The 26,084-nt window shown below is 53.4% G+C and overlaps 10 protein-coding genes across 10 annotated transcripts; 2 read left to right on the top strand and 8 right to left on the bottom strand.

Annotated features, from left to right (window-relative positions):
- Positions 1-224: 224 nt before the first annotated feature.
- B0H65DRAFT_433189 (uncharacterized protein) lies at positions 225-2,298 on the bottom strand (the record flags this gene model as incomplete). The annotated part of the gene is made up of 4 exons (XM_062825048.1): positions 225-1,532; positions 1,585-1,747; positions 1,803-1,886; positions 1,943-2,298. The coding sequence occupies 4 exons, from the start codon at positions 2,296-2,298 to the stop codon at positions 225-227; spliced, it is 1,911 nt and encodes a 636-aa protein (XP_062678551.1).
- Positions 2,299-4,406: 2,108 nt separating this feature from the next.
- On the bottom strand, positions 4,407-6,663 carry B0H65DRAFT_292960 (uncharacterized protein). Its single transcript, XM_062823035.1, has 3 exons — positions 6,371-6,663; positions 4,795-6,237; positions 4,407-4,590 (listed from the first exon to the last, which is right to left on the bottom strand). Exons 1-3 carry the CDS (start codon positions 6,422-6,424, stop codon positions 4,555-4,557), a joined length of 1,533 nt encoding a protein of 510 aa, XP_062678552.1. The 5' UTR covers positions 6,425-6,663; the 3' UTR covers positions 4,407-4,554.
- A 1,296-nt stretch (positions 6,664-7,959) lies between these two features.
- On the bottom strand, positions 7,960-9,492 carry B0H65DRAFT_551935 (Serine/threonine-protein phosphatase PP2A catalytic subunit; the record flags this gene model as incomplete). The annotated part of the gene is made up of 7 exons (XM_062829858.1): positions 7,960-7,982; positions 8,062-8,111; positions 8,182-8,254; positions 8,319-8,852; positions 8,926-9,031; positions 9,098-9,139; positions 9,226-9,492. 7 exons carry the CDS (start codon positions 9,490-9,492, stop codon positions 7,960-7,962), a joined length of 1,095 nt encoding a protein of 364 aa, XP_062678553.1.
- Positions 9,493-10,981: 1,489 nt separating this feature from the next.
- B0H65DRAFT_591492 (Cullin repeat-like-containing domain protein) lies at positions 10,982-13,809 on the bottom strand. Its single transcript, XM_062831099.1, has 5 exons — positions 13,233-13,809; positions 12,919-13,153; positions 12,517-12,857; positions 11,538-12,460; positions 10,982-11,476 (listed from the first exon to the last, which is right to left on the bottom strand). Exons 1-5 carry the CDS (start codon positions 13,431-13,433, stop codon positions 11,122-11,124), a joined length of 2,055 nt encoding a protein of 684 aa, XP_062678554.1. The 5' UTR covers positions 13,434-13,809; the 3' UTR covers positions 10,982-11,121.
- Positions 13,810-14,199: 390 nt separating this feature from the next.
- Positions 14,200-14,965, top strand: B0H65DRAFT_551937 (mitochondrial outer membrane protein 19; the record flags this gene model as incomplete). Its single annotated transcript, XM_062829859.1, has 4 exons — positions 14,200-14,263; positions 14,351-14,596; positions 14,672-14,772; positions 14,831-14,965. The coding sequence occupies 4 exons, from the start codon at positions 14,200-14,202 to the stop codon at positions 14,963-14,965; spliced, it is 546 nt and encodes a 181-aa protein (XP_062678555.1).
- An 806-nt stretch (positions 14,966-15,771) lies between these two features.
- Positions 15,772-18,451, bottom strand: B0H65DRAFT_541969 (uncharacterized protein). Its single transcript, XM_062829194.1, has 2 exons — positions 18,299-18,451; positions 15,772-18,160 (listed from the first exon to the last, which is right to left on the bottom strand). The coding sequence occupies exons 1-2, from the start codon at positions 18,351-18,353 to the stop codon at positions 15,861-15,863; spliced, it is 2,355 nt and encodes a 784-aa protein (XP_062678556.1). The 5' UTR covers positions 18,354-18,451; the 3' UTR covers positions 15,772-15,860.
- A 72-nt stretch (positions 18,452-18,523) lies between these two features.
- Positions 18,524-20,407, bottom strand: B0H65DRAFT_475696 (uncharacterized protein). Its single transcript, XM_062827321.1, has 4 exons — positions 19,799-20,407; positions 19,614-19,710; positions 19,491-19,526; positions 18,524-19,411 (listed from the first exon to the last, which is right to left on the bottom strand). Exons 1-4 carry the CDS (start codon positions 20,194-20,196, stop codon positions 18,944-18,946), a joined length of 999 nt encoding a protein of 332 aa, XP_062678557.1. The 5' UTR covers positions 20,197-20,407; the 3' UTR covers positions 18,524-18,943.
- Positions 20,408-21,110: 703 nt separating this feature from the next.
- Positions 21,111-22,034, bottom strand: B0H65DRAFT_293128 (transcription initiation factor IIA, gamma subunit-domain-containing protein). Its single transcript, XM_062823037.1, has 3 exons — positions 21,894-22,034; positions 21,646-21,793; positions 21,111-21,405 (listed from the first exon to the last, which is right to left on the bottom strand). The coding sequence occupies exons 1-3, from the start codon at positions 21,941-21,943 to the stop codon at positions 21,256-21,258; spliced, it is 348 nt and encodes a 115-aa protein (XP_062678558.1). The 5' UTR covers positions 21,944-22,034; the 3' UTR covers positions 21,111-21,255.
- A 149-nt stretch (positions 22,035-22,183) lies between these two features.
- B0H65DRAFT_293148 (ATP synthase subunit C-domain-containing protein) lies at positions 22,184-23,530 on the top strand. Its single transcript, XM_062823038.1, has 5 exons — positions 22,184-22,460; positions 22,548-22,582; positions 22,652-22,743; positions 22,846-23,154; positions 23,230-23,530. Exons 1-5 carry the CDS (start codon positions 22,403-22,405, stop codon positions 23,339-23,341), a joined length of 606 nt encoding a protein of 201 aa, XP_062678559.1. The 5' UTR covers positions 22,184-22,402; the 3' UTR covers positions 23,342-23,530.
- On the bottom strand, positions 23,531-26,028 carry B0H65DRAFT_580310 (gephyrin). The gene has a single exon (XM_062830789.1). It carries the CDS (start codon positions 25,862-25,864, stop codon positions 23,720-23,722), a length of 2,145 nt encoding a protein of 714 aa, XP_062678560.1. The 5' UTR covers positions 25,865-26,028; the 3' UTR covers positions 23,531-23,719.
- Positions 26,029-26,084: the final 56 nt, after the last annotated feature.

Raw genomic sequence — 26,084 nt, forward strand, 5'->3', positions numbered from 1 at the left:
AGAGCTCGAATGTAACAGGTCATTATGAATCGAGTAGTGATAATATGCAGCGAGCGGAGAAAGGGGAGGCCTGTGGGTATCCGGAGTAAAGCTGCAATAAAGCATACCGTGACACCAAGTCCGTACCCAACGTAGTATAGTAGAATACTAGTCGTCGTCTGGACAGTTATTCAAGAGGTCCGTGGCCTCATACACTCAAGTTCCTCTCATGAGTCCGTTCGTTATTATAGTTGGTTCTGAGCACTCTCTCCGGTTTCTGTTGAGCCATCTCCCTCAATCGTTCGCCGCCAATGCTCGGGAAGGCACACGCACACCAGCGGGAATGCCTTGATTTCTCCGCTCACAGGAGGCGACACATCCCGCATCTTTCCAGACGTGTTGGAGACTCCACTGTCTCGCTGGGCTTGACGTCGACTTTCCCATTCCTCAGCAGTCTCATCCACCATGACGCCAGTTGCCCATCCGTCATCCCAAATACCAACGACCTTGAGCATGTCACCCCGTTCAAGGGCGAACTCGTCAGCAGCTCGTGGCTGGTATGCCCAAAGTGTGGCAACCTTATCGCCTGGATGGATCTCGTCCTGAGAATAGTAGTCTTTGAAGAAGGGCAGCTGCTCGCTTTGTTGGCTAGCCACACCACCCTGGGGTGATGACATTGGCGAGACACCGTCTTCGCCTGCGAGAACTGAACCGCTCGACAGAGAGCCACTCCTCTTCATCGTCGGCGGCGGTCGCAGAATGCCAATACCTCGGTCGGATATCGGGCTGTCACGGTATCCGTCGGAAGACGAGTAATCATCGCCTCTCCTTCTGCTGGTTCTACCAACAGCATAGGCGGCTGCCGTTTTCTCGCCAGATCCGGAGCTGAAGTCTCGATGAGAGCGTGGGGACGGGGCATCGCCCTCGAGGGCCGACATCCGGGCTATCCTTCCACCTGGTGGCCCTGCAAATCCATGATTCAGCCCGTCATTCTGTGTCATTTGCGCTGTTGACGGCCCTTTCCTAGCAGGCGTCGGCTGGTTGAGAATGCCGCCGTCCTGGCTGCCACGTCTCCTCCTCCTCAAGAAAATGCACGCGAAGATCAGCAGTGCCAACAGAGCCAAACCCACCACCACGCCCACAACAATTCCAGCAATCGCGCCGCCGGAGAGCCCCTTTTTGCTGCCAGGATCTGTTACCGGTTCGCTGGTCGAACTAGCGCTTGGAACGGGGTTCAAAGTTATTGATGGCGAAATCGAAGGGAGGACGACGTTGGCACATCTGGTCTCGGCGTCGGAATTGTAGCAACACGTATCCGTCGAGTTCGGTCCCCCAGATTTGCAATAACCGCACAAGCCCAAAAGACTGCTCCCGAATCCACAATTGTCGGGCTCATTCGCAATCCCCGAGATACACTCGCCACCAGATAAGGAGTCCGCCGGCAGGGCACACGTAGTAAAGTCGGCTCGAATCTGATCTGAGTAGTTGTCATTTGGATTTTCGCAAAGAGAGCTGTCAGCGACGATGTTAGCTTCGCTGATCGCGTATTGTGCCTGTTGGAGAAGTCAGCAAAGATCGTCCAATGAATGCCGGTCGGTTACTCACGCAAGTATCAGCGCAAATTGGTCGAGAATCTGCTGCTGAAAGGTTACATTGGGTAACGGAATTCTGAATGACGCCGTTACACAATACGGTAGTCGCGAATCGCGCATAGAGCTCTGTCGTATTGGTGAGCTTAATCCCCCCGCAACCGAAAAGATTTTGGAATCTGAGGCGATGTTAATATGGAGTTAACGGGTATTTTAAGGGCCAAGCCGACGTACTTGAGTTGAACGTAGTTCGTCTGTACATAAGACTTTAGCTGCTCATCAAACGTTGCGGTGTCTTTGACGTCCTTCAAGAACGGACTAGCAAGTAAAATAGGTCAGTTTCCAGACATTTCCCCAATTTCATTATAACGTACTATAGTTTCACCAGGTCCTCATCTGTCGATATCGAAGACACTTGGAAGGCAGAGCACGCCGTCGATCCCTTGAGTGGCACGCACTGGGCCATGGCTGTCGGAATTGCTGACAGGAAAGTGAGAAGAAGTGCTTTTGTGCTGCTTTGTCTGCGAGAGACCTTTCTTTTCGCAGAACTGTGATTGATTCTTTTGGTGATGTATGTTGGTGCTAACTTTTGGCGTTGGGCTCCCTTTGCGGCACCGACAACCAACATCTTTTTGCTGGCGTAATCGAGACTGTTGTTGTCGTCCAATCGCGGCCCGGGGATTCTCAACTCCAACCTCCTAACGTCATGTTCTTCCCCAAGTTGTATCATGGCTCATAATCGAAGAACGAAATCAGAAATGAATGACGGTGGGCCCAAAGTTGGGAATATCTGCTGGAGTGAGTGATACTGCTCGAACTAGATCCCTAACCAAAAAGACCCTTGGCGTCGAGATGGTCGGCGACGGCCCGTAACCGAGCTGTGGGCTAGCGTGGGGGAAGTGATCGCAACGATGACCGACGTCCAAGTGGTTGTTGTTGAGATGGCGTATGTTGTGAGGTTTAACTCAAAATGCGAGACTGGGCGGCGTAGGTAGAGATCGGATGGTAGCTGGTACACTATGCGAAAGAGTGGCAGACCGGCAGTGCCTTGCTTTTGAGGAAGGGACAAGTCGGTCGGAAGGGATCGTTGTTGTTTCGGTGGTGTTGTTGTCGCACACTGGTACACAGCGCCGGCTGCAATGCCAATTGGGCCCTCTTTGTCGGCAAGGCAGGGCCGCTTGTACTTGGGTAACCTGGGATGCAGCTGAGTGTTTGGAGTTGAGGCCGGGAGGTCGGTCTGGAGTGGTGAGGTGCCGTCGGGGTGCCTGAAAAAAAAGAAGGTGTGGGTGCCGTCAAAGTCGGGTGGTTGGATGAGGTGCAATGCGCCGACTCCAGTGGAATGCAAGCTTGACAAGGCAAGGCACACCCGTCGCAACAGAAGGGAGAAAGATCAGACACAGGGCGGGTGCAGCTCCATGCGCAGGAACAAGCCGCGCAGATGGTAAAGACGATGGATTGAAATTCGTAGATGGAGGCGGGCGGTGGCCTAGAGGGAAATAGATGATGAGGGCCGATTACCGACCCGACCAAGGTACTCTAGATAGCGCGACGCGACCTAGAATATGCGATCCCAACCTGGAGTTGATGATGGCGGTCCAAGGCGACGGTCTGTGGAGAGGACCGAGCGAGTCACGACGACGATTCCCGGATCGAGAAATCGTGTGTGAAGGGAGGAATTGGAATTGGATTGATGGACAGAATCCAGAACTGAATCTGTCTGTCACTTGCAACTGCCAACTGAGAGAATTGTTGCCCTGACTTTCACTCGGGACTTTGACCCTGACTTGGACACGCCAGGTGGCTGTCCGCGGAATTGGTGCGCAACGGTCCAATCTCGCTTGACGATTGCAGGCTCGAAGGTACTGTGTACGCCTTTCCTTTTCAGGTTAGACAACCGTAGCCCTTTGGCTTAGCACCCCTGTCCGAGGGCAGTTTCCGAAACTCCTTCCCTGCAACATATGCAAAGCTCACAGCTTTGAGACAAGGCAGGAGCTTTGAAGAATTAATCGGCGAAAACAATGGAAGGCGCCGCGCACGAAAATGATCACAGAGATGCTCGATAACCGATTGATAAATGCGATATCATCTATCCATCAGTGCTTTGTGTTCTTCGAGTGTGCTCAACACTGACTGACAGAGGCAACTTGAAGCTTGCCATCTGCCGAACTCTTTGCCGTAGTTGCCGGCTATGAAATATCCCAGCGGCTTTCTAATTTCAACTTTGACAAGTTTTTGGCCACCTTCATCTTTGGGAGATATGAAAAAAATGCACAAATGCTAGCCACCGTTCCATGCCTTTACTTACCCTTGTCACAATCAGGAAGAGGATTTCAAGCCCTTCATGACAAACAGGTATCATTTGGTTAGAGTTCAGAGCACGTGTCGGTTATCGGGCTTCTCCTCCCGTCCCAAAATGAAACGAACGATAAGGTAGCCGCGCGACCTTGAATGGAACCCCTGTCCTACAAGAGTGGGGTTTCGTCTTAATTTTCCCCAGATTTCGGGTGCTGAACGTGGTGCTTAGTCCAGGGGCATTGGTGCTGTGGTCAGTGGTGAAGTCTCGAACAGTCGAACTCCGGCATCCATTCGCTTGATCATCCGTCTGCAACAATGACATTCAATGAACTTCCCGACCTGACATTCATGCCGAACCCATGTGTCTGGATACCATCCACACCAATGATTCGGTAGTCTATACATAGTGAAACAAGAAGCATATAAGCGCCAAGGAGCATAACGAGACTCCCCGTCCTGCCCCTGAGTTACGTTTGGGAAAATCTGTCGACCATCGAATAAGGTATTACAAATAGAGGAGATGTGAGACCATGTTATACAAGTGGAAAGGAGTAATGTTGGCCATCTGTTGATTGATATTGGCCAGAAAATGTCTCCAAACGACGAAGTGTCCATCCGAACTTCCAGTACTGATTGTTGCTACGATCTTACAACCCCCAAAAAACATAACCAAGGACACCAGACCCAACCATTACTCCTCGTCGTCGTCGTCGCCGTAAAGCTCGCGCTACATCATTCAAGAACAATCAGTCAGTAACCATAGATTGACATCATTAATCAACGAAAGGAATAGTCTTGGAATGGTGAGTGGTTCGGTTCGGAAGGTTTCGTGTAAAGTGGTGTGTTCGTGCCAAAGGTGGTAAATCTCCCAAAGGAGAAATTAAAGAAAGCCAGAAACTAAAGGAAGGGGGAAAAGAAAGAAAAGACATACCATAGCCCTAGCCATCCACTCCATATCAGGATCCCCGGCAAGCGCAGTAGTAGCAATACTCTCATGCGTCTCACTAAACGGTAACTCCGGTAGTGACAGAGAAGAGCCACCAATCTTCCGGCTCTTCGACAACAAAGACCAATGCGAGCCCCTCCTGCTACCAGCCGACTCATAGATATGCGGCAAGTCCGCTGTTGTAAAGCCTGCTGCTGCTACTGCCCCCGTCCCCGCGACGCTAGAGGTAGTTGTGCCACCAGTAACACTCTTCGACAACAATGACCAATGCGAACCCCTCCTGCTACCAGCCGACTCATAGATATGCGGCAAGTCAACAGCTGTAAAGCCTGCTACAGCTGCTGTCCCCGTCCCTATCCCCGTCCCCGTTTCCGTCTCCATCGGGACGGCGTCCAGAATCGGATCCAGAACCCCACGACTGACCCTCTTCTTCCCGTTGGTACCGACACTAGAGGTAGTTGTGCCACCAGTAACACCAGCACCACCACCTCCATTGACGGTACTATTGCGCGCCCCCCCTATCCCTGCGCCTACGTTTGCCCCCGCCAGCACTCCATACTCCGACATGGAGTAATGACCCGGCGCGGAGCTGCCGTCGGGGATATGGAACCTCCTGTCAAACCGCGAGAGGAGGTACGTAATCACGACGACGAGCTCGATGCCAAAATTGAAGCAGTAAAACGCCGTCTTCGTCTGCGCCCATGCCGGGTTATTCAACGGGCGGACGACAAAGTTGGTAGCGGCGCGGAAGATGGCGCCCGTCGCGAGCAAGACCGAGGTAAACGTGAGCAAACCGAATTTGGTCCGGAAGTGACCGACGCCGAACCTGTCGATGGGCGTTCTGCGAGGGACCAAGGCAGCCGCTAATACGAGCGGGATAGGCAAGAAGGCAATTACCGCCAAGTAAACGCCGCAGAAGAGCTGGATTCCTTTATCGATGCGATGCGTCCGCCGGTTCAGCGTGAAGAAGGACTGGACGGTTACCGTGATGACCATGGCCAACACGGCAACGATGCTGCTGAACAGGCCCCTAAACAAACGGGTTACCCCCGGCGACCAGCCGAAAAACCGGTGGTAGGCGCGGATCATACGTTGGGCGAAGACGAGGTTGGTGATGAAGAGGAGAAGGACACCGGCGGCAACGAAGATCTGCGAGGCGATGGCGAGGTTCTCGTCGTCCGGGTGGAGTGCCCAGGCTATTCGTGTTGCTAGAGCGACTACCCGGGCCATGCAGAAGCCGAAGAGGAGGCCGGTGAAGAGGAACTTGAAGCCTATACGGCGGTTGATTTGGAAGATGGCCATGTTCATGGCGGCCAGGGCCAGGAACACGACCAGGAGAACGGCACACACTGGGACATCGATGGAGCGGGTGGGCTTGCCGCCTAGCTGAGCTTGATGTGGGAGGTAGGGGGGTCCGTCTGGTTCAGGCTGGAATTGTTCAAGACGGGTCAGCAATAATTTGTTAAAAGTGAAGGGGAGCAAGTGACGATGAAGCGGTTGGGCGGCCAGGATATGGACTGCACCTCCATGGTAGATGGCAAGATAAATGGGAGTTACATACGGGTGCGCTATTCCCTCCCGTCCCCCCGGAACTGCTTGTTGACGAGTTGGACATCCTCTTTCTTCACTTGTCGCTAGGCGAACGTTGACGGAAGATTGAAGACAACAAGAAGTGAAGTGTCCATTGAGTCTACTGTTGCAAAGTATGACTGACGGTTGAGTGATCACATAGCGGGGGTATTCGACTTCAGTTCCTTAAAGAACGAACAGAGAAGCTCAGCTTTACTTTTGTGATCAAGTACACACAAGGTATGACGACATGTGCTCGGCCTGGTGTTCTTGGAGGTTTAACAGAGGACCAGCAAAGATCTGCTGTTGGAGGCCAAACTAGCCATCAGCAAGCAAGGGTCGACAAGCACAGCGCAGTGGCAGAACACTGCATCGCACTTCGAAGCTGGTGATGGCTGGAATGAGAAGTGAAGAAGACCCTGCGCTGATTGGAATCACGTCCTGTTCAGGAGCAGAATCTACCAAGGAGAACGACACTCCCCGAGAGCCTTGACTAAGGGCGGTAGTGTAGAGCACTCGACTTCCTCAGCCTGGGCCAGTTCTGACATCACGATGTGTAACCACCGAAGCACACCAGGTGTCTGAACTGATAGCTGGAGAGCCTTCTTCGCCTGATATGTTGGATGATATCCAGTTCCAAGAATGAACAGCAATAGATATGTGAGTTCGGGAAGCAGGGCGCTTATGCATTGCTTACAGCAGACGACGTATTTGTGATGGAAATCATCACTATTAATGACCGTTGTCAGTACGTTGGTCTTTTCGAAAGTGTCTTGGTTGTTTAGGGTTCATGGTGACTACAATCAACTGGGTCCATCAGCAGATACTAACAGAGACCTGGCATTGATTACAGAGAACACCCACCGAAGACTGGAGTACCTGTGAACAGTTGAGGTGAATCGTAATTGTCACCCAAGATTTGTCGGAAGGAAGCGAGGATATGCACCCACATATGCAGAGCGCCGAATTTCTATCATGGTGACGAGTTATCATGTACTGCACCTCTACCCAATGAGCCGTCTCACCTGTTTAGCTCACCGAGCTCACCGATGAAGTCCAAAATGTCCACTCCTCCTTGGGAAGCCCACTGAGTAAGGAATACCTACGCCGGACAGTGTGGATGGAAGATGAAAATAAGTAGACGTCTCAAGCTGGAAAGCAAGGACGCACTGAATGTATTGATCTAGAACAACTGGTTATCCGATTTCTACATGAACTGACATGATCAAGGCCTGTGTTCCTTTCCGCCTTTACACCTGCATTCCCCAGTTATTCATGAAGTGTACACCAAAGGTAACTAACTGGCTGAGCAAACAAAGAGTAAGACATGACTCCGTTTCGAAGACGCTGGGCTTTGTTGTTGAGCCCGATGTTCGATACATTACTTGTCTAATCATGTCTCGCGAAACACAATGCTCACTATACGAACATGTGTCATGGGAATCGTGTCCTGGCTCCATCTAGCGCGGAGCTTATATATGGTTGCGCGAAGAAATGTATCATTAAGACTTTTCGCTCTTCTATGTCCCTTATTCTTTCTTCTCAGGGCATAACACAATGAGGCGAAGGCAGGCTTAATCATTAAAGGAAGTAATCGGGAGTTCCTGTGGATCATAGCATCAGTAAAAGGCACCATCAAAAGAATTGGTGAGTTTCGGGGAGTAGATGGAATTGGAATCTTACGTCTCGAGACCATAGGTTCGCCAGCCCTAGGGCACGGGTCGAATTGCAGGCTAGCATTTTGGTTAGCGACACTAGGCAGAGCAGCGTGAAATGCTTCACGGAGGGTATAGGAGAACGTACAATGTGTATTTCAGGTGTTCATCAATTTCCATGATGGCGGCTTGGTTACCGCACCTGTAGCAGTAGTTGGGTGCTGTATGACCATGTTAGAAATGTCCAAGGGGAACAACAGGTAGGTCTGGAAGGAGTCTGCTTACCCGAGAATATGGTGACAACGTTCCTGTCTTGGGACCAGTTGTAACCCTCCATCACAAGCTGATGCGCTCTGGCAATAAGCGTCAAACCGTTGTTGTGGTTGAAAGCTTCCGAGATATCCTGGCCGAAGGTATAGCCTGCACCACGGGGCGAGATTCCCCATCCGCAACGGTCATCGGGATCCGACCACAGCAGGTCGCACATGGGGCCCTCGTGGGGAACCTCCTGGATTCTGTCGAGCGCTCTGATGTTGTCGAGCGTGTCGATGCTAGGGGAAAGACCGCCGTGCAAGCAGAAGATTTGGTTGTCAATCAGGGCGGTGAGAGGAAGATAGTCGAAAAGATCGGTAAAGTACTTCCAGACGTTGGCATTACCATACTTGCGCAGGCACTCGTCGTAGAAGCCGTATACTTGTGTGATCTGGCGCGACTCGTGGTTGCCGCGCAAAATGGTGATGCGGTTGGGGTATCGGATCTTGAGGGCGACGAGCAAAGTAACAGTCTCAACTGAGTAATATCCACGATCGACATAATCACCTATACATCCGGACGGCTCACATTAGCGGGACTGGTCATGGTCTGACGGAAGTTGCTAAGGTTGGAGGCATACCCATGAATAGATAGTTTGTGTCCGGGTTCGAACCTCCGATCTTGAAGAGCTCCATCAAGTCATGGAACTGACCGTGGATATCTCCACAAACGGTAACGGGGCATTTCTGTCATCAGTCAGCGCGCCTGGCCAGTTGGGTAGAAGACGAATGTTGGCGAAACAGGACACATACCACCGGCTGAACGTTGGACTCGTCTTGGAGGACTTCGCGTGCCTATAATCAATCATCATGTCAGCATCAGACCCCGAACAACGGTGCGCACGCGACCGACAACCCTCGGCAGAACGGCCCTTCCCCACGGTAGCAGCAGCGGCAGCGACAGCGGCAGGGGGGTTTAACGTGCGGGAAGCCAAGCCGGCGCGGGCGCGATCGCGGTGGTAAACGGCGGGCGAAATGATGGCGGGACCGACCTTCTCGCACAATCTCTGGACGTCAGACTCGGCCAACTGCTTGCAGTTCATCAAGCTCTCAATCCAGCCGTCCAGTGTCGGGATGGTGGTTGGCTCGAAGTTCGACGAGGTAAGCTCGGCGGGAACGCGCCCGACATCCTCCATATTCGTATCCATGGTGGTGGGCAATTGGGCTTGGCTATTGCGGGGTTAGGTACGGGCGGTCGTGGGCGATAAGAAGACGGTGATCAGGATGTCGTCGATGTAGCGGGCGGTGATGGTGTTGAAGGCAATGACGTTGTAATCTCTAGGGCGCGGCGCGGATCAAGCAGCAGCTCAAAATTGGGCAGGTGGAGGGTGAGCCGGGTTGCAGGGCAAGGCAGAGTCGCCTCCCGTGTTCTCCTTTTGGACCGCAGGGGGTGAAGATGGACGGGAACTGGTGAGTGGTAGCTGATGCTCCAAATTGACCTTTGTCACTGAATCAAAGACGGCGCTGGGCGTCTAAAGGGCTTGCCGGTCGCCGCGAGAGATGTCCTATCTCGGCAGAGGGGTATACTGGGACGCAATCGAAGACTGGGGTGCAGAAAGTCGTCGTGACGTTTCGCGTGGTGTTGTCCCTTTTTTCGTGTGTCAGGTTGCTAGGTAGAGGTAGCGGATTGTGGTGGTGACGGGACTAGGCTGCTTGGTAAGGTAGGCGAGTTGAAGAGTGGTGGTGGGTGGAGGTGGGTGAGTGGTGCAGTAACCACTGCACACAAACGAAGTGGGCTGGGGCAGCAGCTGAGAGATTGCGCGCCCTTGTAAGGTTGGTCAACGTTCCCCTCTGGCTCCTTGTTAGCAGGTACAATGGAGACCCGCCCGACCCTGCTGGCGCTGTGCTGGTGAAATTGCCAGGGTGAGTTCAGGTTGAAGCCGGGAGGTTGAAGGCTTGGGAGGGAAGCCGGGGCCCAAGCCTGGTCCGGGTGGCTTCCGTCATTTGGCTGGATTGCGCGAGCTGGACAGCAAGCTGGATTCAATGGATCGGATTGTGCCCAGCAGGACTGGGTACCTGGTACCCGCAAATTGAGGAGAGACGGGCGGCCTTGCGCCCAATGTCAGCAGGTGGAATCCCCGCTAGCGTCCCTGCCTCGCGTGTACTTCTCCACGCATTTATCGGGGTAAGGTACCTCCTGCTAGGGAGGGGCAAGGGGCACACTCGCTTTCACAGTCACAGCCCAACATGATAGGGAACTTTATGATCAATTATGAACAATGGCATACTCGTCAGGTCTACAAAATCGACCGTCTGACTAGGAGGAAACCCCCTAGTCAGGGACAGCGATTCGTACATGGACAGCAATTCGTACCGCGGAAGCGACTTTCACTGGCTACCAAAAACCCTTGGCGCCGAAGTCGCCCACGCTAAGCCGATTAGCGGGCTTACCTGCATATGAATATGGTTTAGGTGCATCTTACCTCTCCGAGCTGAATGTCAGATGCATGCACACCATATACCGTCTCGGTACAAGAATCCGGTACGAATCGCTGTCCATGTACGAATCGCTGTCCCTGACTAGTGGCTCGCCCGCTAGTCAGACGGTCGATTTTGTAGACCTGACGAGTACTTGATGGCTTCAGTCTCATCCTGGGGACCACGATTCCGAGCACCGTGATCTGAAGGCACATTCAGCTCTAGGCCCTGGATCCGGTACTAATGCCCATACTTCCCTCATCATTGATATACTACGATTACTTTAGCTTGCTCTTTATATATACCTCCAAGATCACTTCACTAGATCAACTGTCTTCATAAATTAGGTCCATCAGAGCTCAGGACAGACCCAGCCCAACCGGAGCACCTCCAGACACTGTAGCAGATGTACCAACATTCCGCCCAACCAGGTTCCGAAAGTCAAGACCAACGTCGGAGAGCATGCTCGCGTGCTCCTTTGCCCTGTTCACACACTCGGTCCATACCTCGCCGCCCTCCTCCGCACTGCTGAGCTGTCTAGCTAGGATGACGTTGAAGGCGTCGACTTCCTCCTTGGCCCACTTGACGCACGCACTCATCATTGGCGGTGGGAAGCAACTCTGGAAGCAAATAACCGTGTTCCGGATGACCGTGAAGTAGACGAATGAGATCTCCCAGATATACAGGTGAAGATCTCCCTGGAATATGCATTGCCTACTGGGCGTTAGTCCAATGCCTATAAAGTAACATGTCTTACTGGTTGGGGCAAACATACCTTGATCGCTTTTGAATGACCTCGCTTCGGGCCTCAAGGTAGGCTTCCCGCGCTCTATCCTCGAAGCCCAACCTGACCAACCACGTCACGTTCCTCTTGGTCTTTTTCTGGTCATTGTGGCTGTTCATCAGCTCACGAACAACCAATGTCGCAAGCCTGGCGCATCTCTCATCAACCTTGAACGAGATAAAGTCCTGTGCGATCATGTTGTTCTTCAGACCGGAGGCAAGGTTTTTCAACATCTCGATTCGCGCAACGGCTGGCTCGATTTGCTGAAGGGCAATGTTGATGTCTAGCTCATCCATTTGGCTCTCAACCCAGCGCAGATTCTGTTGTTTTCCATCGACCTCGATGAGCATGTCCTTGATATCGGATAGGGTCTCCAGAAGCTCCGTCTTTTGGAGTAGACCGGGATCGCGTGAGGCAAAGTAGTTGATCGTTTCTTTCGCCTTATTAGTCGCATCGCGTTCTGATTGAAGGTTCCTGCGTAATTCCTCCACCGTCTTCCGAATATTGAGCATCAAAGTCGTCTTCTCGGGATCCTCGGGCTTCTCGGTTCTGTAAATGAAGGACTCGTTCTGGCCACCACCTCTGACCATGATCGCATCAGCAAGCTTATTACGGCCATTTGACGAGTCTCCGGTTCCAGCCATGTCAACAACCTCAACGTCCAAGAGATGCCAGCAACGGTCAGCAACGAGCTTCGTCATGGGCCCGCGTGCATCCGCTCCAGGAGCGTCAACCTTTCTCTTCTTGCGCGAAGCAATCAACAGATGATCGTTGAGCAGAAATATTTGCATGGATCGCCTCGACTTGTAGGTGGCGTTATCTAGTTCAACCCATGGGCCTGCATTCTGAACAACATGGCGGCCTTGTGAGTTGGGTAAGAACTTTTGTGATCCTTCGACAGTTTTGTATAGAGTCTATCGTTATGTTTAGCAATGGTAAGAGTGATTGCGAGTTTGTGGATAATACTGACTTGCATCTGAGCACTCCATAAGGCGGTTCGGTCAGTGATGGAGCTTCGCCTGTCTCTCTTACTCATTGAGAACTCGGGTCCCAACCCCCCAGAACTATCGGCGCTGTTGGACGAAGCCCGAAGGGCGGTAGTGTTCGTCTTAAGTTCCGACATAAGGTTGCGGAGGGTACGCATCTCTCCCTTAAGTTTCTCGGCCTCCTTGCTGATTTTGATAAACTGCGTGCGGTTCTGATAAACATTTTGCTGAAGGTCGGCAGCTGCTCGAGCCTTGAGCTGTTTCAAAGCGTCCTCGTAGTCCCGTATCTCGTCTTCGGTTGCTTCACCGAGAACCTCGGCCACATCTAGTAGCAAGTCAGCAAATCGATCCGTTACCCCTATCCTTGTCCAACCCTCCTGACTTACACTGCTCGGGCGCAAAGTTAGGGTCTCTCAGAGTTCGTATGTCCACCCTAGGTGGTTCCCTTCCCGCGGGTCCAAGCCCTCCAGCATCTCCTCCTCTAGATGGTGGTGGGCCGACCTGGGCTTGCATGTACTTTTCAAAGTCCGGAAGAGCAGGCATCGGATTTGAAGACGGGTCAAAGTCGGTCGGCATATGACCGAAGCGAGTCGAATATCGCTTCTTAACCAAATCTGATGTCTATCAGGAGTAACAGATACACAAGTTAGCCCCAACATTCTAGCCATCGGCGTTGCTGATGAGATGGAGCTCCTCTTACCTTGCCGCCCGGGGGCGGAGGCCGGGGCCGCATCGTGCGTGGCTCGTCGGCCATTGTGGCCCCCGGAGGGAGTTGAGGTGGTTGAGGCATGCCATTGTCTTGTGGTATCGGAGCCGAGATCTGCCTGGGAGAACTGATGGTTGGGCGGTTCTTCCGCTTGCCACCGCTTCTCAGCGATATCTTGGATCGTTCTTCGGACATGATGGTGGTCGCTACTCGTTAATCACCCGTCGGGACATGGGACTCGAAGGAAGAGGTCGCGTTGTTGTCGTCAAAGCTATCGCACGGCTAGGTACCGGCATACAGATACTGGTGAGGCGTCGGCGATCGGGAGGGCAAGAGTCGCGGAACGACAGACCACCGGATTTGACTGTGGTTGTTGATAGCTTCAAAAGTGACAGACAAGTGACGACCTCCAGGCCGATGGCAATGGGAAACGTCTCCGCAGTCCGGATGGACACACCCCCTGGAAAGCGGGTACCTGTACGTACCTGGCCGTGGACGTCCCTTCTGTAACCCCGGCCGTTGCCAGCGCCGTGGAAAGCCATTGGCTCGTGCACCACTGTTCAAGTCCTTGCTAGCGTCATTGGCCCGTGAGCTTGTCGGTAACGCGGAGTGCAGTTTGAAAAAATATCACATCGACAATCGCGTGTTGAAGGAATCCAAGTTGGAACAATCTCAAGAACAACAGTTCGTGTAGTGTACGGGTACGATAATTACGGTATGTGCAATGTCATGACCTGCAGCCTTCCGTTACCTCCAACCATCTTCGGGAGCGCTGTTGATGTTGCTTGTGAACCTTCCCGTGGAGCCCGTGTCATATACTGACCCCCACTTGCAGCAGTCTTTCAAGAAATCGAGAGAGGCTTATATCCATCGCATCTTTCCCTACTATTATAATTCTTCTCTCTTGACTCTCCCCCGCATCCACCATCACCGGTCTAAACCACCACAACCAGCCAACAAGATGCCGTCGCAAGCCGTCACCTACACCACCGCTGCCGTTGCGGCCGTCGCCACGGGTTTCCTCGGTTAGTTTGCACTTCGATCACAACGTCACCAATGTCTCGAGAAAGTAAACATTAGTCGCTGATGCCTTGCGCTCCCCTACCTTCCAGCCTACGCCGTCTACTTCGACTACAAGAGGCGCAATGACCCCGAGTTCAGGAGACAGCTCAGGCGCAGCGCCAGGCGACAGGCTCGCCAGGAGAAGGAATACGCCGAGTTGGGCCAGCAGGCCCAGAGACAACGGGTCAGGCAAATGGTTGACGAGGCCAAGGAGGAGGGCTTCCCTACCACTTCGGACGAGAAGGAGGCCTACTTCCTCGAGCAGGTCCAGGCTGGCGAGATCTTGGGTCAGGATCGTAAGTGTTTTGCCAATCAAGCGAGAAGAAGGGACTCCCGGAACATGTGACGGCTAACAACTCCGTCCGTAACAGCCACCAAGGCCGTCGATGCCGCCCTCTCTTTCTACAAGGCCCTCAAGGTCTACCCCACGCCCGGCGACCTCATCAGCATCTACGACAAGACCGTCGCCAAGGTAAGAGGAATACACCTGGTAACACGGGTGGCATGTTTACTGATCCGAAGGACAACAGCCCATCCTCGACATCCTCGCCGAGATGATTGCCTACGACCCCAGTCTCAAGATTGGCACCAACTACACCGGCGGCGTCGACGTTGCCGAGCTCATGCGCGAGATGGCCTCCGCCCCTGGTGTCGGCCTCGACTAAGCAAGTCCACACCATAAAACAGCAAGAAGCAAAACGCTAGGGAGAACATCAATAGCTCACCTCGCAAAGTCCGGAGAGGTGTCAGTTAATGTTGTGTCCCCCGCAGTCCCGTAAGGGGGTTAGTAGGGGGGGTTGGTGGTTATGGCTGTTGGAAAACGGCGCGCGTGACGCAAACCAACGATGGCTTTTGTGGACGAAATGAAGAAAGCTAGGAATAGTGGAAACAGGACGAGCATTCCAACGGACGACCCCCGATCGATTTATACCCAGCCAGCTAGAAGAAAAAGGGGAGACTAGCGGTCCTATATGCTTGTCTGACACTTACTCCCCTCCCCCTCCCTCTCCCTTGCACCACACTTCGGCTCTCTCCCCGGTCAGTGTATCTCTCTCACATCACTTACTCTTGCACCCCCAACAGGTCAGCAGGTTTACGGGCACTACACTCCCTCCCTCATCACTGGCTGGCTAGTATCTCGACGAGCGTTTCAGGTTCGAACGCTCACCCGGACTATCTGCCTACCACATTGTACATTATTTCTGTTCTGTTCTGTTCATGTTCCGGAGACGCGCGGGATGGGTGATGCGTCGTCTCCTATTTTATCCTGTAGCATCATGTACATAGCGAAACCGGGGTCCCATCAGGAAAACGGACGGTGATTTCAGCATACGCATACGGGACAGGCAGGTACGGGGTATGCAGGCCATTATCAGGGGTGCTTAAATGAGACAAAGAACGTAAAAAAGACATGTCCAAACCATATATCCGATCCTTTCACCAGAAGACGCAAACAATCGGCAACATCAAACGAAAATTTACATCATGTATGGCATTATGTGTACGTTATATATACCCCTAAATACCTATCATTTTTGTTTACCATGCTCATCCTCATCTCTATGGAGCCTCAATCGGCCTACCCTTTCTATCCACCCTCTGATCCCTAGGATCAAACCCGCCGTTACCCCAAGTCGCCCACTCGGGCGTCGCAGCGCCCATGTAGTCCTCAGGGGTAAAGTCGCCATCGGGACCCTTCTCCTCAAGCAGGTTGAAGAACTTCTCATAGTCAATAAGCGTATGCCACTTGCCGTCGACGTTGAACCGCTCGCTAGCCAGCAAGATGCAGCAGCTGTGCGCGTGCTCGGCCGCGATGCCGTACTTGAGGCCCCTCTTGTTCAGCGCCTTGTTGAGCGCGACAACAAAGTCGCACACCTCCTGGTAAAAGGGCACGTTGGCCATGGTCAGACCCGCGCTGCCGGCCGTCGACGTGCCGCAGTACGTGACGCCCTTGATCTCAACGAAGCAAGGGAGACCCTTCTCGACCAGGTCCGCGTACCCCTCCACCTCGTCCTCGAGGTTGAAGTCCTTGACCAGCGTGAGGCGGAAGACGGTGCGCTGGCGGAAGCGGCGCTCGCGCAGGATGTCGAGGCAGCGCTGGAAGCGCTCCCAGAAGTCGCGGTGCAAGGGCCGGTCGATGCGGCGCAGGGACTCCTTGTTGGAGGCGTCGATGCTGACGTACAGCTGCGTGACGTGCTGCAAAGCGGCGAGTTGGTCCGGATGCTGGGCGTTGCACACCAGGAACGAGGAGATGCGCTCTTTGTGCAGCATGCCGAGGAACTCGTTGATGTACGGGTAGAAGATGGGCTCGCCGACAAGCGAGAGGGCGCAGTGCCGGATGCGCATGGCCTCGGCGAAGCGCTCGGCGCGCACGCCGGGCACGCCGCGCATCATCTTGATCTTCTTGTAGTGGTTCTCCTTGACGCCGTTGAAGATGAGGTCGGGAGGGTCGACGACCCAGCGCCAGGATGTGCCCACTGGGTTGGTGCCGTGACGCCAGCAAAAGACGCACTTGTTGGAGCAGGAGAGCGAGGGGGTAGTTTCCATGCACTGGTGAGAGTTGATGCCGTAGAAGGAGTACTTGTAGCAGGAGCCGCGGCCGCGGAGGGCGGACTTGGTCCAACGGCAGATCTTGACGCCGGAGTGAGAGCCGACAATGGCGTAGCCTTGCTTGGTCAGAGAGGTGTACGTAGGCGAGCCTTTGGGCACCATCTCCTTAACGGTAACGGTCGCTGTCTTCCTTGCGCGGACGGTCTTTCCGGTCTTTCCGAAGTCGGTGAAGTCGATCGCAATCGGCGCGGCTTGTCCATCTCCCTGTGACTGTTTGATGATGCGTCCCAAATCCTCGACGTCTTCGAGGGTCTTCTTCGACTCGTACTCCTCGTACACAACCTCACCGTCATCTTCCGCGATATCTTCGTCGTCGCTTTCGATGGGCTCACCAGAACCGGGAACGCCCTCTCCAAGACTGCCAGTTTGCTCGATCATCTTGAGAACGTCCACCACTCCGGTTTGCCACTCTGACAGTCTCTCCTTACCATCCCGTTTGTAGTCGCCCATGCCGAGAGGGAATGCGCGCTTGCGCCCTGTAAGCTTGGCCATCCACTTGTCCACCTGCTTGGCCTGCACGCAGTAGCCCTCCTCCTCCGTAGGCCATCCATCTCTATCGCCATATCCAAACACTGAGTATCCAAGAAGCGGCGCCAGCGGGGATGTATCGATGCGGAAGTCGTGATGTGTCTCGTCCAAGTGCGCAAGGAAGGTGTCGTTGATGGAATCGATGTTATAGCTGGGAATGATAAGCAGGTAGAAGTAGTCGACCGGACCGTCCGCAGCAGCCTTCGGAGTGGAAAGGAAATATTCGTCGTAGTCGATTTCGGCGAGGTCTAGCACCTGGGGGGCCAAAAAGTTGCTCTCAGCCTTGCTCTCGGCGTCGGATTGACCAACGAGCAAGTCTCCGAGTTCCTTTGCGAAATCCTTGGTGTACCGTTCCGTGTTGCCCGTGAGTGACGAGTAGAAGACGAGGACCTGAATCTTTCGCGGTCCTTCGCTTTCGCTACCGCTGTCGTTGCCATTCGCCCCCTTCTTCGTGCGGACCTTGTCACCTTTTATCCGCTTTGGGCCACCATTGGAAGCCTTCTCCTTCTTGGTGGTCTCCACACCAGTCTTCTTGTCCTTGATTTCCTTCTCAACAAGCGCAGTTTCCTTCGTCTTCTTGTCAGTTTCGTAGATCGTGGGCAGGACGAGCAGCTCTTGTCTCGGTTCCGAATAGAGATGGAGGTACGTCCTCAGTAGACCCAATAGAAAAACGGTCGAGAGTAGGATTGGGATCCGGTGTTCGTGCCACAGTTCCACGGCATCTGATGTAGGTCGGAGCAGAGTGTACAATTAGCTTTCGCGAACCAATGCGACTCCGGTGTCACCCCAATGTCGTCCACTTATGCGCGCGAGCACGAGAACCGAAAGAGACAAAAACGTTTCGAGAAGGGATGACATACAGCGAGCAACCTCGGCGACGGCCGTCGGGTCCAGACCCGGTATTTCGAAAGCCATGACTGGCCTGGTGTTGTTGGTTTCCCTGGAAGGGAGAGGTTACGACATACGCAACCGAGTTCTGTGAATGTTTGCTGTTGCAAAACCACATACAAAGCTGAAGGCTCTAATTGTGAAAGATTTTGGGCCCCTCCAGCGCACAGTGGAAAATCTTGCCCCGCACTTAGGTAAGATGGACTCGAGCTACGAAAAAGAACGGGGCCTTTCAAGATCCCTGCAAAGTCATTGTGGAGTTGCTGTTTTAGCGCTATGCGGGGCCGAGACCCAGGGGCGTGTATCGAACACCACCAGACTTCCCAAGTTCACAGACTCTTCATCACGAGAGTAAGGACAGCATTGCTTCAGTTCAAGAATGTGCGCCTTTTCGTGCCATGAAGGATGGTACTCACCGTGTACACTGCATGCCTAATTTCCCTTGACTGTTATACTGCGCTTAAACTCAACCTTTGTGCAAGCAGGACCCGTATCATTCAACTTACCAAGAGGTTGTATTTCATATGACGCCGACCCAATGACACGCTCAAAATTTATCCAACAAAAATATATTGAAGAGATCTACCAGAAAATAACAAGGTGATCATACGGAGCTCTTACCGTCCGTTACCAGCTGCTTCACCACCAAGCATCGTGACGTCCTCATCACTTTCCTCCTTCTCCACCTCATCCACCACCGGTATTCCATCGCCTTGTCTTCCACGACTCCCCGACCCTTCAGCCTGAACAACACGCCTATACGTCCCCAAACCATCCTCAGCCAAACCTTCGGCCGAGCCACCCACGGAAGCAGCATCATTGCTGCCACTGCCAGTACCATGTCCATCATCTCCATCCTGTTTCGTGTCACTACTCCCTTGGCCTTCGCTCTCATCTTTCCGTCCGATAATCACGTTCCCCGCAACCAGCATAGCGGCGCCCACCCACCACATAGGCGGTAACGCCTCAGAGAAGATGACAAACCCGAGCATGGCGGTGATGACAAAGTTGGACGAGGTGTTCATGATGGAGACCTGTGTTGTGGAATGACCGCGTGCGAGGGCTTGGGTGAAGAGGGTCCACATCTGTGAGAGAGAGAGAAAAGGTGAGTAAGGATGGGATGAACAAAAGGTGAGCGAGCTGGTGAAGAGAGGCTTGACTTACTACACCGTTGAATACTAGATTGAGACCGAAGAAGATCTTATCATCGTAAAAAATATCAGATCAGCTCATTGTCTCTTCACCTCAGTAGTAGCACGTAAACGGTCAGGTCACAACTGCACTTACACCTCTCACAATAACCTCAATCATCTTCTCTTCCTCTGAAAGATGCAGTAGTCTAGCAATCGCCTGAGAGAAGCTCGAGGTAAGTTCCGTAGTTGTCCTAAATTTTTCAACACTTATTAGCCTCCCAAGTCATCACCTAAACTACGATCAACCACGACAATAAGCTCAATAAATAGTAAACTTACAACTTCGCAAAAGCTCCATTAAACGCAGCACACGCTCCACTAGCCATGGCGAGCACAATCCACTGATTCCGACTTGCCCAAGTCGTCTTTATGGGTTCAGCGGCAGAATCCGCATCAGTAGCTTGTTGGGCACGCCCGCCATCCAACAACGGCCTCCGTTCGTCATCCGCCTGTAGGTGCTGCTGAGCGAAATCCATCTTTTTAGCAGCAGGTGGCCTTCCTCTCCTTTTCACAGCCGGTTTAGGTTGTTGTTGTTCCGTCGATGTCGATGTAGCAAGTGCTGCTGCCGATGATGAAGGAGGCAAGTCTGTTGAGAATGAGGAGGATGATGATGATGATAATGAGTCGGTTGCAGTGGCGCCGGCGGGGTTGAGGCGGGCGCTGCGGCGTGGTGGCATTGTTGCGGGCAACGGAGGGAGTTTTAGTTCTGATCCGAACGTGTAATGACCGAAAACAAGGCGAAAGCCGAATGCGGCGCGGGGCGAACGGGGCGAAAGGGGACGGGAACCGGAAGAAGTGGGTTCTGCCGGGCGGGTTCCCCGGGCGATCTCTGTTGTTTCGAAAATTCCGGGTTGCCAGCTCTCTGGGCTGACGGATGGTTGATGCAGGTTTCAGGAGCTTGCCCAAGAAAGTGCAGACGACGGTACACGTATTTAGCCTGCTGCCCTGGCTTTTTTTGTAGCGAGGTTGATTGGCCAGGGTTGAAGGTGGTATCATGCGCCCCCTTTTAGTCCAGCAGCGCTGCGGCAGCCTGTGGTGATGACATTTGAATGACTCCTGCTACAAGAAAATCATAGCTCGTAATGAGAAGCAGATTCATGTCTTTATCAAGCATGGAACACATGTTATTCACTCATTATTCACCACGTGATTATAGGCACATTGTAAGGATCAATCTTTATATCCCCAAAGGTTGAACGAAAGCCATTAGATGCAGGCGTGAGCCCATAAACTATCTCGATTTATAGAAACCGGAATGGGATATACTGTGAAAAACTGTCCCCTTTGATCGTTCATCGAGATTCCTGATGCCCAAATTTCGCAAGAAAAAAAAAACGCCGTTCGTATGCGATCCGATGATGTCTGCTGCATTCCCGAACCCAACGCCAGCTCCTGTCTGATGTGTGATGAAGCCAAATCATAATGAAAGCCTGAAAGCAAAACCATAAAGCAACCGTTCCAGCGCAAGCTAAATGCATCCCGCGAAAAAGCCGTTGGTATCGTTTGGACGTTTCCTCCCGCCCACTCTTGAGGAGCTCGCCCGTCTCGAAGTAGCGTGATGATACTGCGTGCTGTGCGATGGTTGCCGCATCCTCGATGCTCCTCTTTAACGGGATAATCGAAAGTGCCGCCCTCTTGACCTAGAGGTAGGATTCCTTTTCGAATTAAGGTTCCTGTTCGACGAGGCGTGAACTGGTAGACCCCTCCGCCTTGCCCTGTTTTCGATCGCCTCCGTTCTACTTTTCGTCACTGCGCTTCGCGCTGCAGCTCACGATCTTGACCTTGTCTGCTGTAACCACTGACTGACCACCATCCATCTTGAAGGTGACGTTCTTGATGAGGAAAGTCCAGACTTCGTCGCAGAAGCGATAGGTGTCAAGAGATCCCTGTATGTTACTCGCCGGCAAGATGCCAGCAACAGTTAGTCAACCAGCTTTCTTCGTAGTACAGTGTGATGAGGTGCTCTAGCACACGGGAACGGAGAGGGTATGAATAAGATGTATTGGTTCTGTATTTCTGTCCAAAATGCACATGAGGTCCTGACAAGTGAAGTCCTTCGGTATGACCGTTGGAGCGAATGGGAGTATCCATGGGTCATGCAAGATCCAAAAAAGTAAGATATTCACCTTGAAGGTCAAACGAGCCTTGACTTTCTCATTGAGAGCCTCAGTAATAACTCGATCGAACTGCATGAGGACCTTCATCGCGAGTTGAGGATCCATGCGTTCCGCCCCAATGAGGTCGTCGAGTGCATCGGTCAGGGTCGTCCCAAGACTGGAAAGGGTTAGCATACAGAGTGTCCTCTATAAGTTGAGGGCGTAGTCAGCGCCCCAGGAGCCCTGCAAAGGGCCACGGTGAGACTGGCAATATGTACCTGCCATGGCGATACAAATCGTAATAGTTGGTGTTCCCGTTGGCCGCCATCTTGTATTTTTATTTCGATTTACTTGAGATGCACGGCGACGTTCAGGGCGGCGACGGCGATGATAAATCGTTGTTTGTTGATGAAAAGGTGAAGGTTGCTTAAATAGTCTGGGAGAAGGAAGAGGAAGGGGACAGTGGCTGAGTCAGCAGAAGGCGTAGGCAGCGTCATCAGTCACGTGTGGCCTAAGTTATAGCGCTGTCGCGGTGGCACGGGTGGCTGGCCGTCACTGGACGCAGTGCCTGGGATGAAAGTGGTGGGAAGGTACGTAGCGAATTGGCGCGTTGGACGGCCCATCAATCCACCATCCACCACCCATGAACATCGAGGTTCCCAGCTAGCACCCAAACGACGATAACAACGACGACGACGACGACGGCTGGCTCCAAGAAGGTCGCACCGGATTCAGTCAGATTCTATCGAAACCTACATTGCTCGACAAACACCACACATCCGCAAACATGAGCTTGACGTATGGTGCCGGCGGCATAGGGACGTCTCTGGCCGTCATTGGAGCTTGTGAGTATATGGCATCTTGGGAATGGCTTGACTGAGGCTATGCGCCTGTATCTTTCCATATTGCCGTGGCTAACAAGTTTTTTACAGACATGCTCTTTACCGGCAGCGGCGAGGCGTTCAATGTAGGCTTCACGAATCTCCCAACAATACCCACTCGACGTCATCCTCTGACACCCATGGAATCTGAATAGGTCGGAGCTTTCCTCGAATCGGTATCACCATACGCCTGGGCGGATCTGGGTATCGCGCTTTGCATAGGTCTTTCCGTGGTGGGCGCGGCATGGTACGTTTTGGAAAAAGGGCTACATCCATTCCCCAACTGGCGCATGGCGCCAGCTATGGCTAGCCAAGATGTTGGGCTAACCACCGGTTGATCTACGAACAGGGGCATCTTCATCACCGGTTCCTCCATTCTCGGTGGAGGTGTCAAGGCGCCACGAATCCGGACCAAGAACCTGATCTCCATCATCTTCTGCGAGGTCGTCGCCATCTACGGCGTCATCATGGCCATCGTGTTCTCCGCTAAGCTCCAACCGGTCCACGGGGAACAATACTACTCGGGTGACAGCTACTACACAGGCTTTGCGCTGTTCTGGGCCGGCCTGACTGTTGGCATGTGCAACCTGGTGTGCGGTGTTGCCGTCGGTATCAATGGCAGTGGTGCTGCGTTGGCGGATGCTGCTGACCCTACACTGTAAGTTTGTTGTTGTTGCGAACTGGATAGAGAGGTCGTCAAGTCATATTACTAACGTGTCGTTCTTTATAACAGCTTCGTCAAGATCCTGGTTATTGAAATCTTCAGCTCCGTCTTGGGTCTTTTCGGCCTCATCGTTGGCCTGCTTGTTTCCGGCAAGGCCCCCGATTTCGGTAGCACACAGTAGAGATGGATTAGAAAGGAGAAGAGGCATTCCTTGCTTTCTTTTCTCTCATGCATCTTGGTATGCACACAACACAACACAACACAACTTCTTCGGGCTGCTAGCAATCAGCAGGCTTTTTGACGCTAGCTAGCGGACGTGTCTAAGTCTATGTTCAAGGTCACATTGTCACCGGCGTTTATTGGAAGAGGCATTGGGATGGTTAAACGATTAGGGCGCGGTCGGCATCATCGCACATGAACAGAGACGGGGGTAGAAGCTTTCAAATTGTTTTTGTACAAACATGAAAAAGAGGTCAGTATCGTTATGGAGTTCATTAACATGTTCATTTGTCTGGGGCTGTGACCCTTGTCTGTTATATATGTCATGTTCTATCATCACTTACACATCACTTCGTAAACCGCCCATAAGCAATGCTTCCACCTTGGCCCCCTTCCGCAACGGCTCTGGACCGCTAGGCAAGGCGAGAAGCGCGTTCGCCCCTTTCATGCTTCCTACCATCGAGCTTCTCTGTCCTCCTGTGCTGACCGCGGTGAGCACTCCGTCCCTGTTCACAGAGACAATGGCCCGGTGATACTCGGGTCTAGATCCATCGAGCGAGAAATCATGGCCCAGTGTCACAGGCACCTTTGGCAAGCCAGGTGGTGAGATGCCCGACATTTGGTGCAGGGACGGCAGCACAAACAAGTGAAACGTAACCAAGGCCGATGCCGGATTACCTGGTAGCGAGAAGATCACCTTGGAGACCCTCTCGCCGTCGTTATCTTTTACCGGAACGGTCGCAAACGTGGTGGGTTTGCCGGGCTTCATTGCCACCCGACCAAAGTGAATCGTCCCGCCCAACGAACGCTCTATCGTCGGCTTGAGGAGATCCAGCTCGCCCATGGACACTCCGCCCGTCGTGATAACAACGTCAACCTGCCTCATCGCCTGCCGCAGCGTCTCCTCCAAGGTTCCAGCCTTGTCTCGCGCCACTCCAAGATCAATCACCTCGTACCCCCAATCTCTCGCCGCCGAGATAAGCGTTGGCCGGTTCGTATCGCGCACCTCGCCCAGCCGCAAGTCTCCCGGGCGGTCATGGTCCACAATCTCATCACCCGTAGACAAAACGCCAATAACAGGACGTCGGTACACCTGCACCTCACCAACGCCCATAGCAGCCAGTAAACCGATCTCACCACCCACAGCAGACACCTGATCCCCCTTCCCCAGAATCAGTTGCCCCTGCTTAATATCGCTGCCCACCTCCCTAACATTCTCGCCTTCCCGAACTTTATCCGCCGCAAGAATCTCCACCTCCTTCTCCTCCTCCACACCATCCTCCTCCGTCTTGGACGTCGACACCAACACCGTATCCTCCACCATAATAACCGACGTCGCACCAGGAGGCAGGGGCGCGCCCGTGGTGATCCGCGCGATCTCGCCCTCCTTGAGCGTCGGCATTTTTTCTCCATCTCCAGGAGCGGCGTGCGAGACCGAGACGACGGGATACACGCCGCGCATGTTCCCGTCTTGGGGCACGACGACCGCGTATCCGTCGACGATGCTGGCGCGGAAGGCGGGCACGTTTTCGCGCGCTGAAACGTCCTGCGCCAGAACGGCGCCGACGAGCGAGCTGTTGACTTTGGAGGTGACGATTTGTGGGGCGGGCGTGTGTTGCGCTATTTGGGAGAGCGCTTCGGAGACGGAGAGCATCGGGTAGGGAGACTCGCGGTGGCGGCGGCTGGGGCCGAGGCTGGGATCGTTGGATTTGGGGTTTTCGGAGGGGGTGGTGTGCCGGACTAGGCCGGCGTGGCCGTGGCCGTGATTGTGGTTGTGATTGTGGTTATGGCCGTGGCCATGGGCACCGCAACCTCCTCCTCCTCCTCCTCCTCCTCCTCCTCCTCCTCCTCCTCCTCCTCCTCTGTGTCCACCGTGGTTGTGATGCTTATGTCCGTGTCCAAGTCCATGAGCACCACCTCCTTCCACTCCCGCCTCCTTCTCCAACCTCTTAACTCCCCCCTTATGCAAAGCTCTAGAATTAGCGCCAGCAGCTTGCAAACAAGCATGCGGCAGCATCTTGATCACCGCCTGCAGATTCTCTTTCGCGCCCTTGGGGGACCCAGGCAGCGTAATGATAACGGTGCCGTTCCTGACGCCAGCTACGGGCCGCGACATCATGGCAAAGGGGGTGACTTGCAGCGAAGCCGTCAGCATGCCGTGCACCAGGCCGGGAGCTTCCTTGTGTAGGAGAGCGGAGACGGCCTCGGGGGTTTGGTCGGACACGGCGAAGCCGGTGCCGCCTGTGGTCACGATGAGGTTGATGTTGTTGTCGCCATCGGTCCAGAGTTTGACTTGCTTTTGGATTTGTACGACATCGTCGGGGACGATTTTGGATTCGTGGACCTCCCATTGCGAACCTTGTTGTTCTTCGAAGACCTGGCGGAGAGTGACGTCGGCCGAGTCCGTTGCGGGGTCTTGGGCTGCTGTGGTTGAGACGATAAGGATGGCTGCTTTGAGCGCTGCTGGAGGAGTACTTGAGGACATGATTGACAATTTGGTACAAGGATGGTTTTTGGGGATACAGTGTAACAGAATCACCCCGTAGCTGCCAATGGTTCACGGGCAAAGCAGAGAAGGATCATGGTGATGGTGTCATGGTGTTGATGTTCCATGGAACTCGGTACGTAACTGATAAGCACCCATGTACGTACCTTATCGGAGCTTCTTGACAGGGGACGATTAGCTAAAACTTGTGGGGAAGTGG

This window comes from Neurospora tetraspora (assembly GCF_033439725.1).
Source record: "Neurospora tetraspora strain CBS 560.94 chromosome Unknown B0H65scaffold_7, whole genome shotgun sequence".
NCBI lineage: Eukaryota > Fungi > Ascomycota > Sordariomycetes > Sordariales > Sordariaceae > Neurospora > Neurospora tetraspora.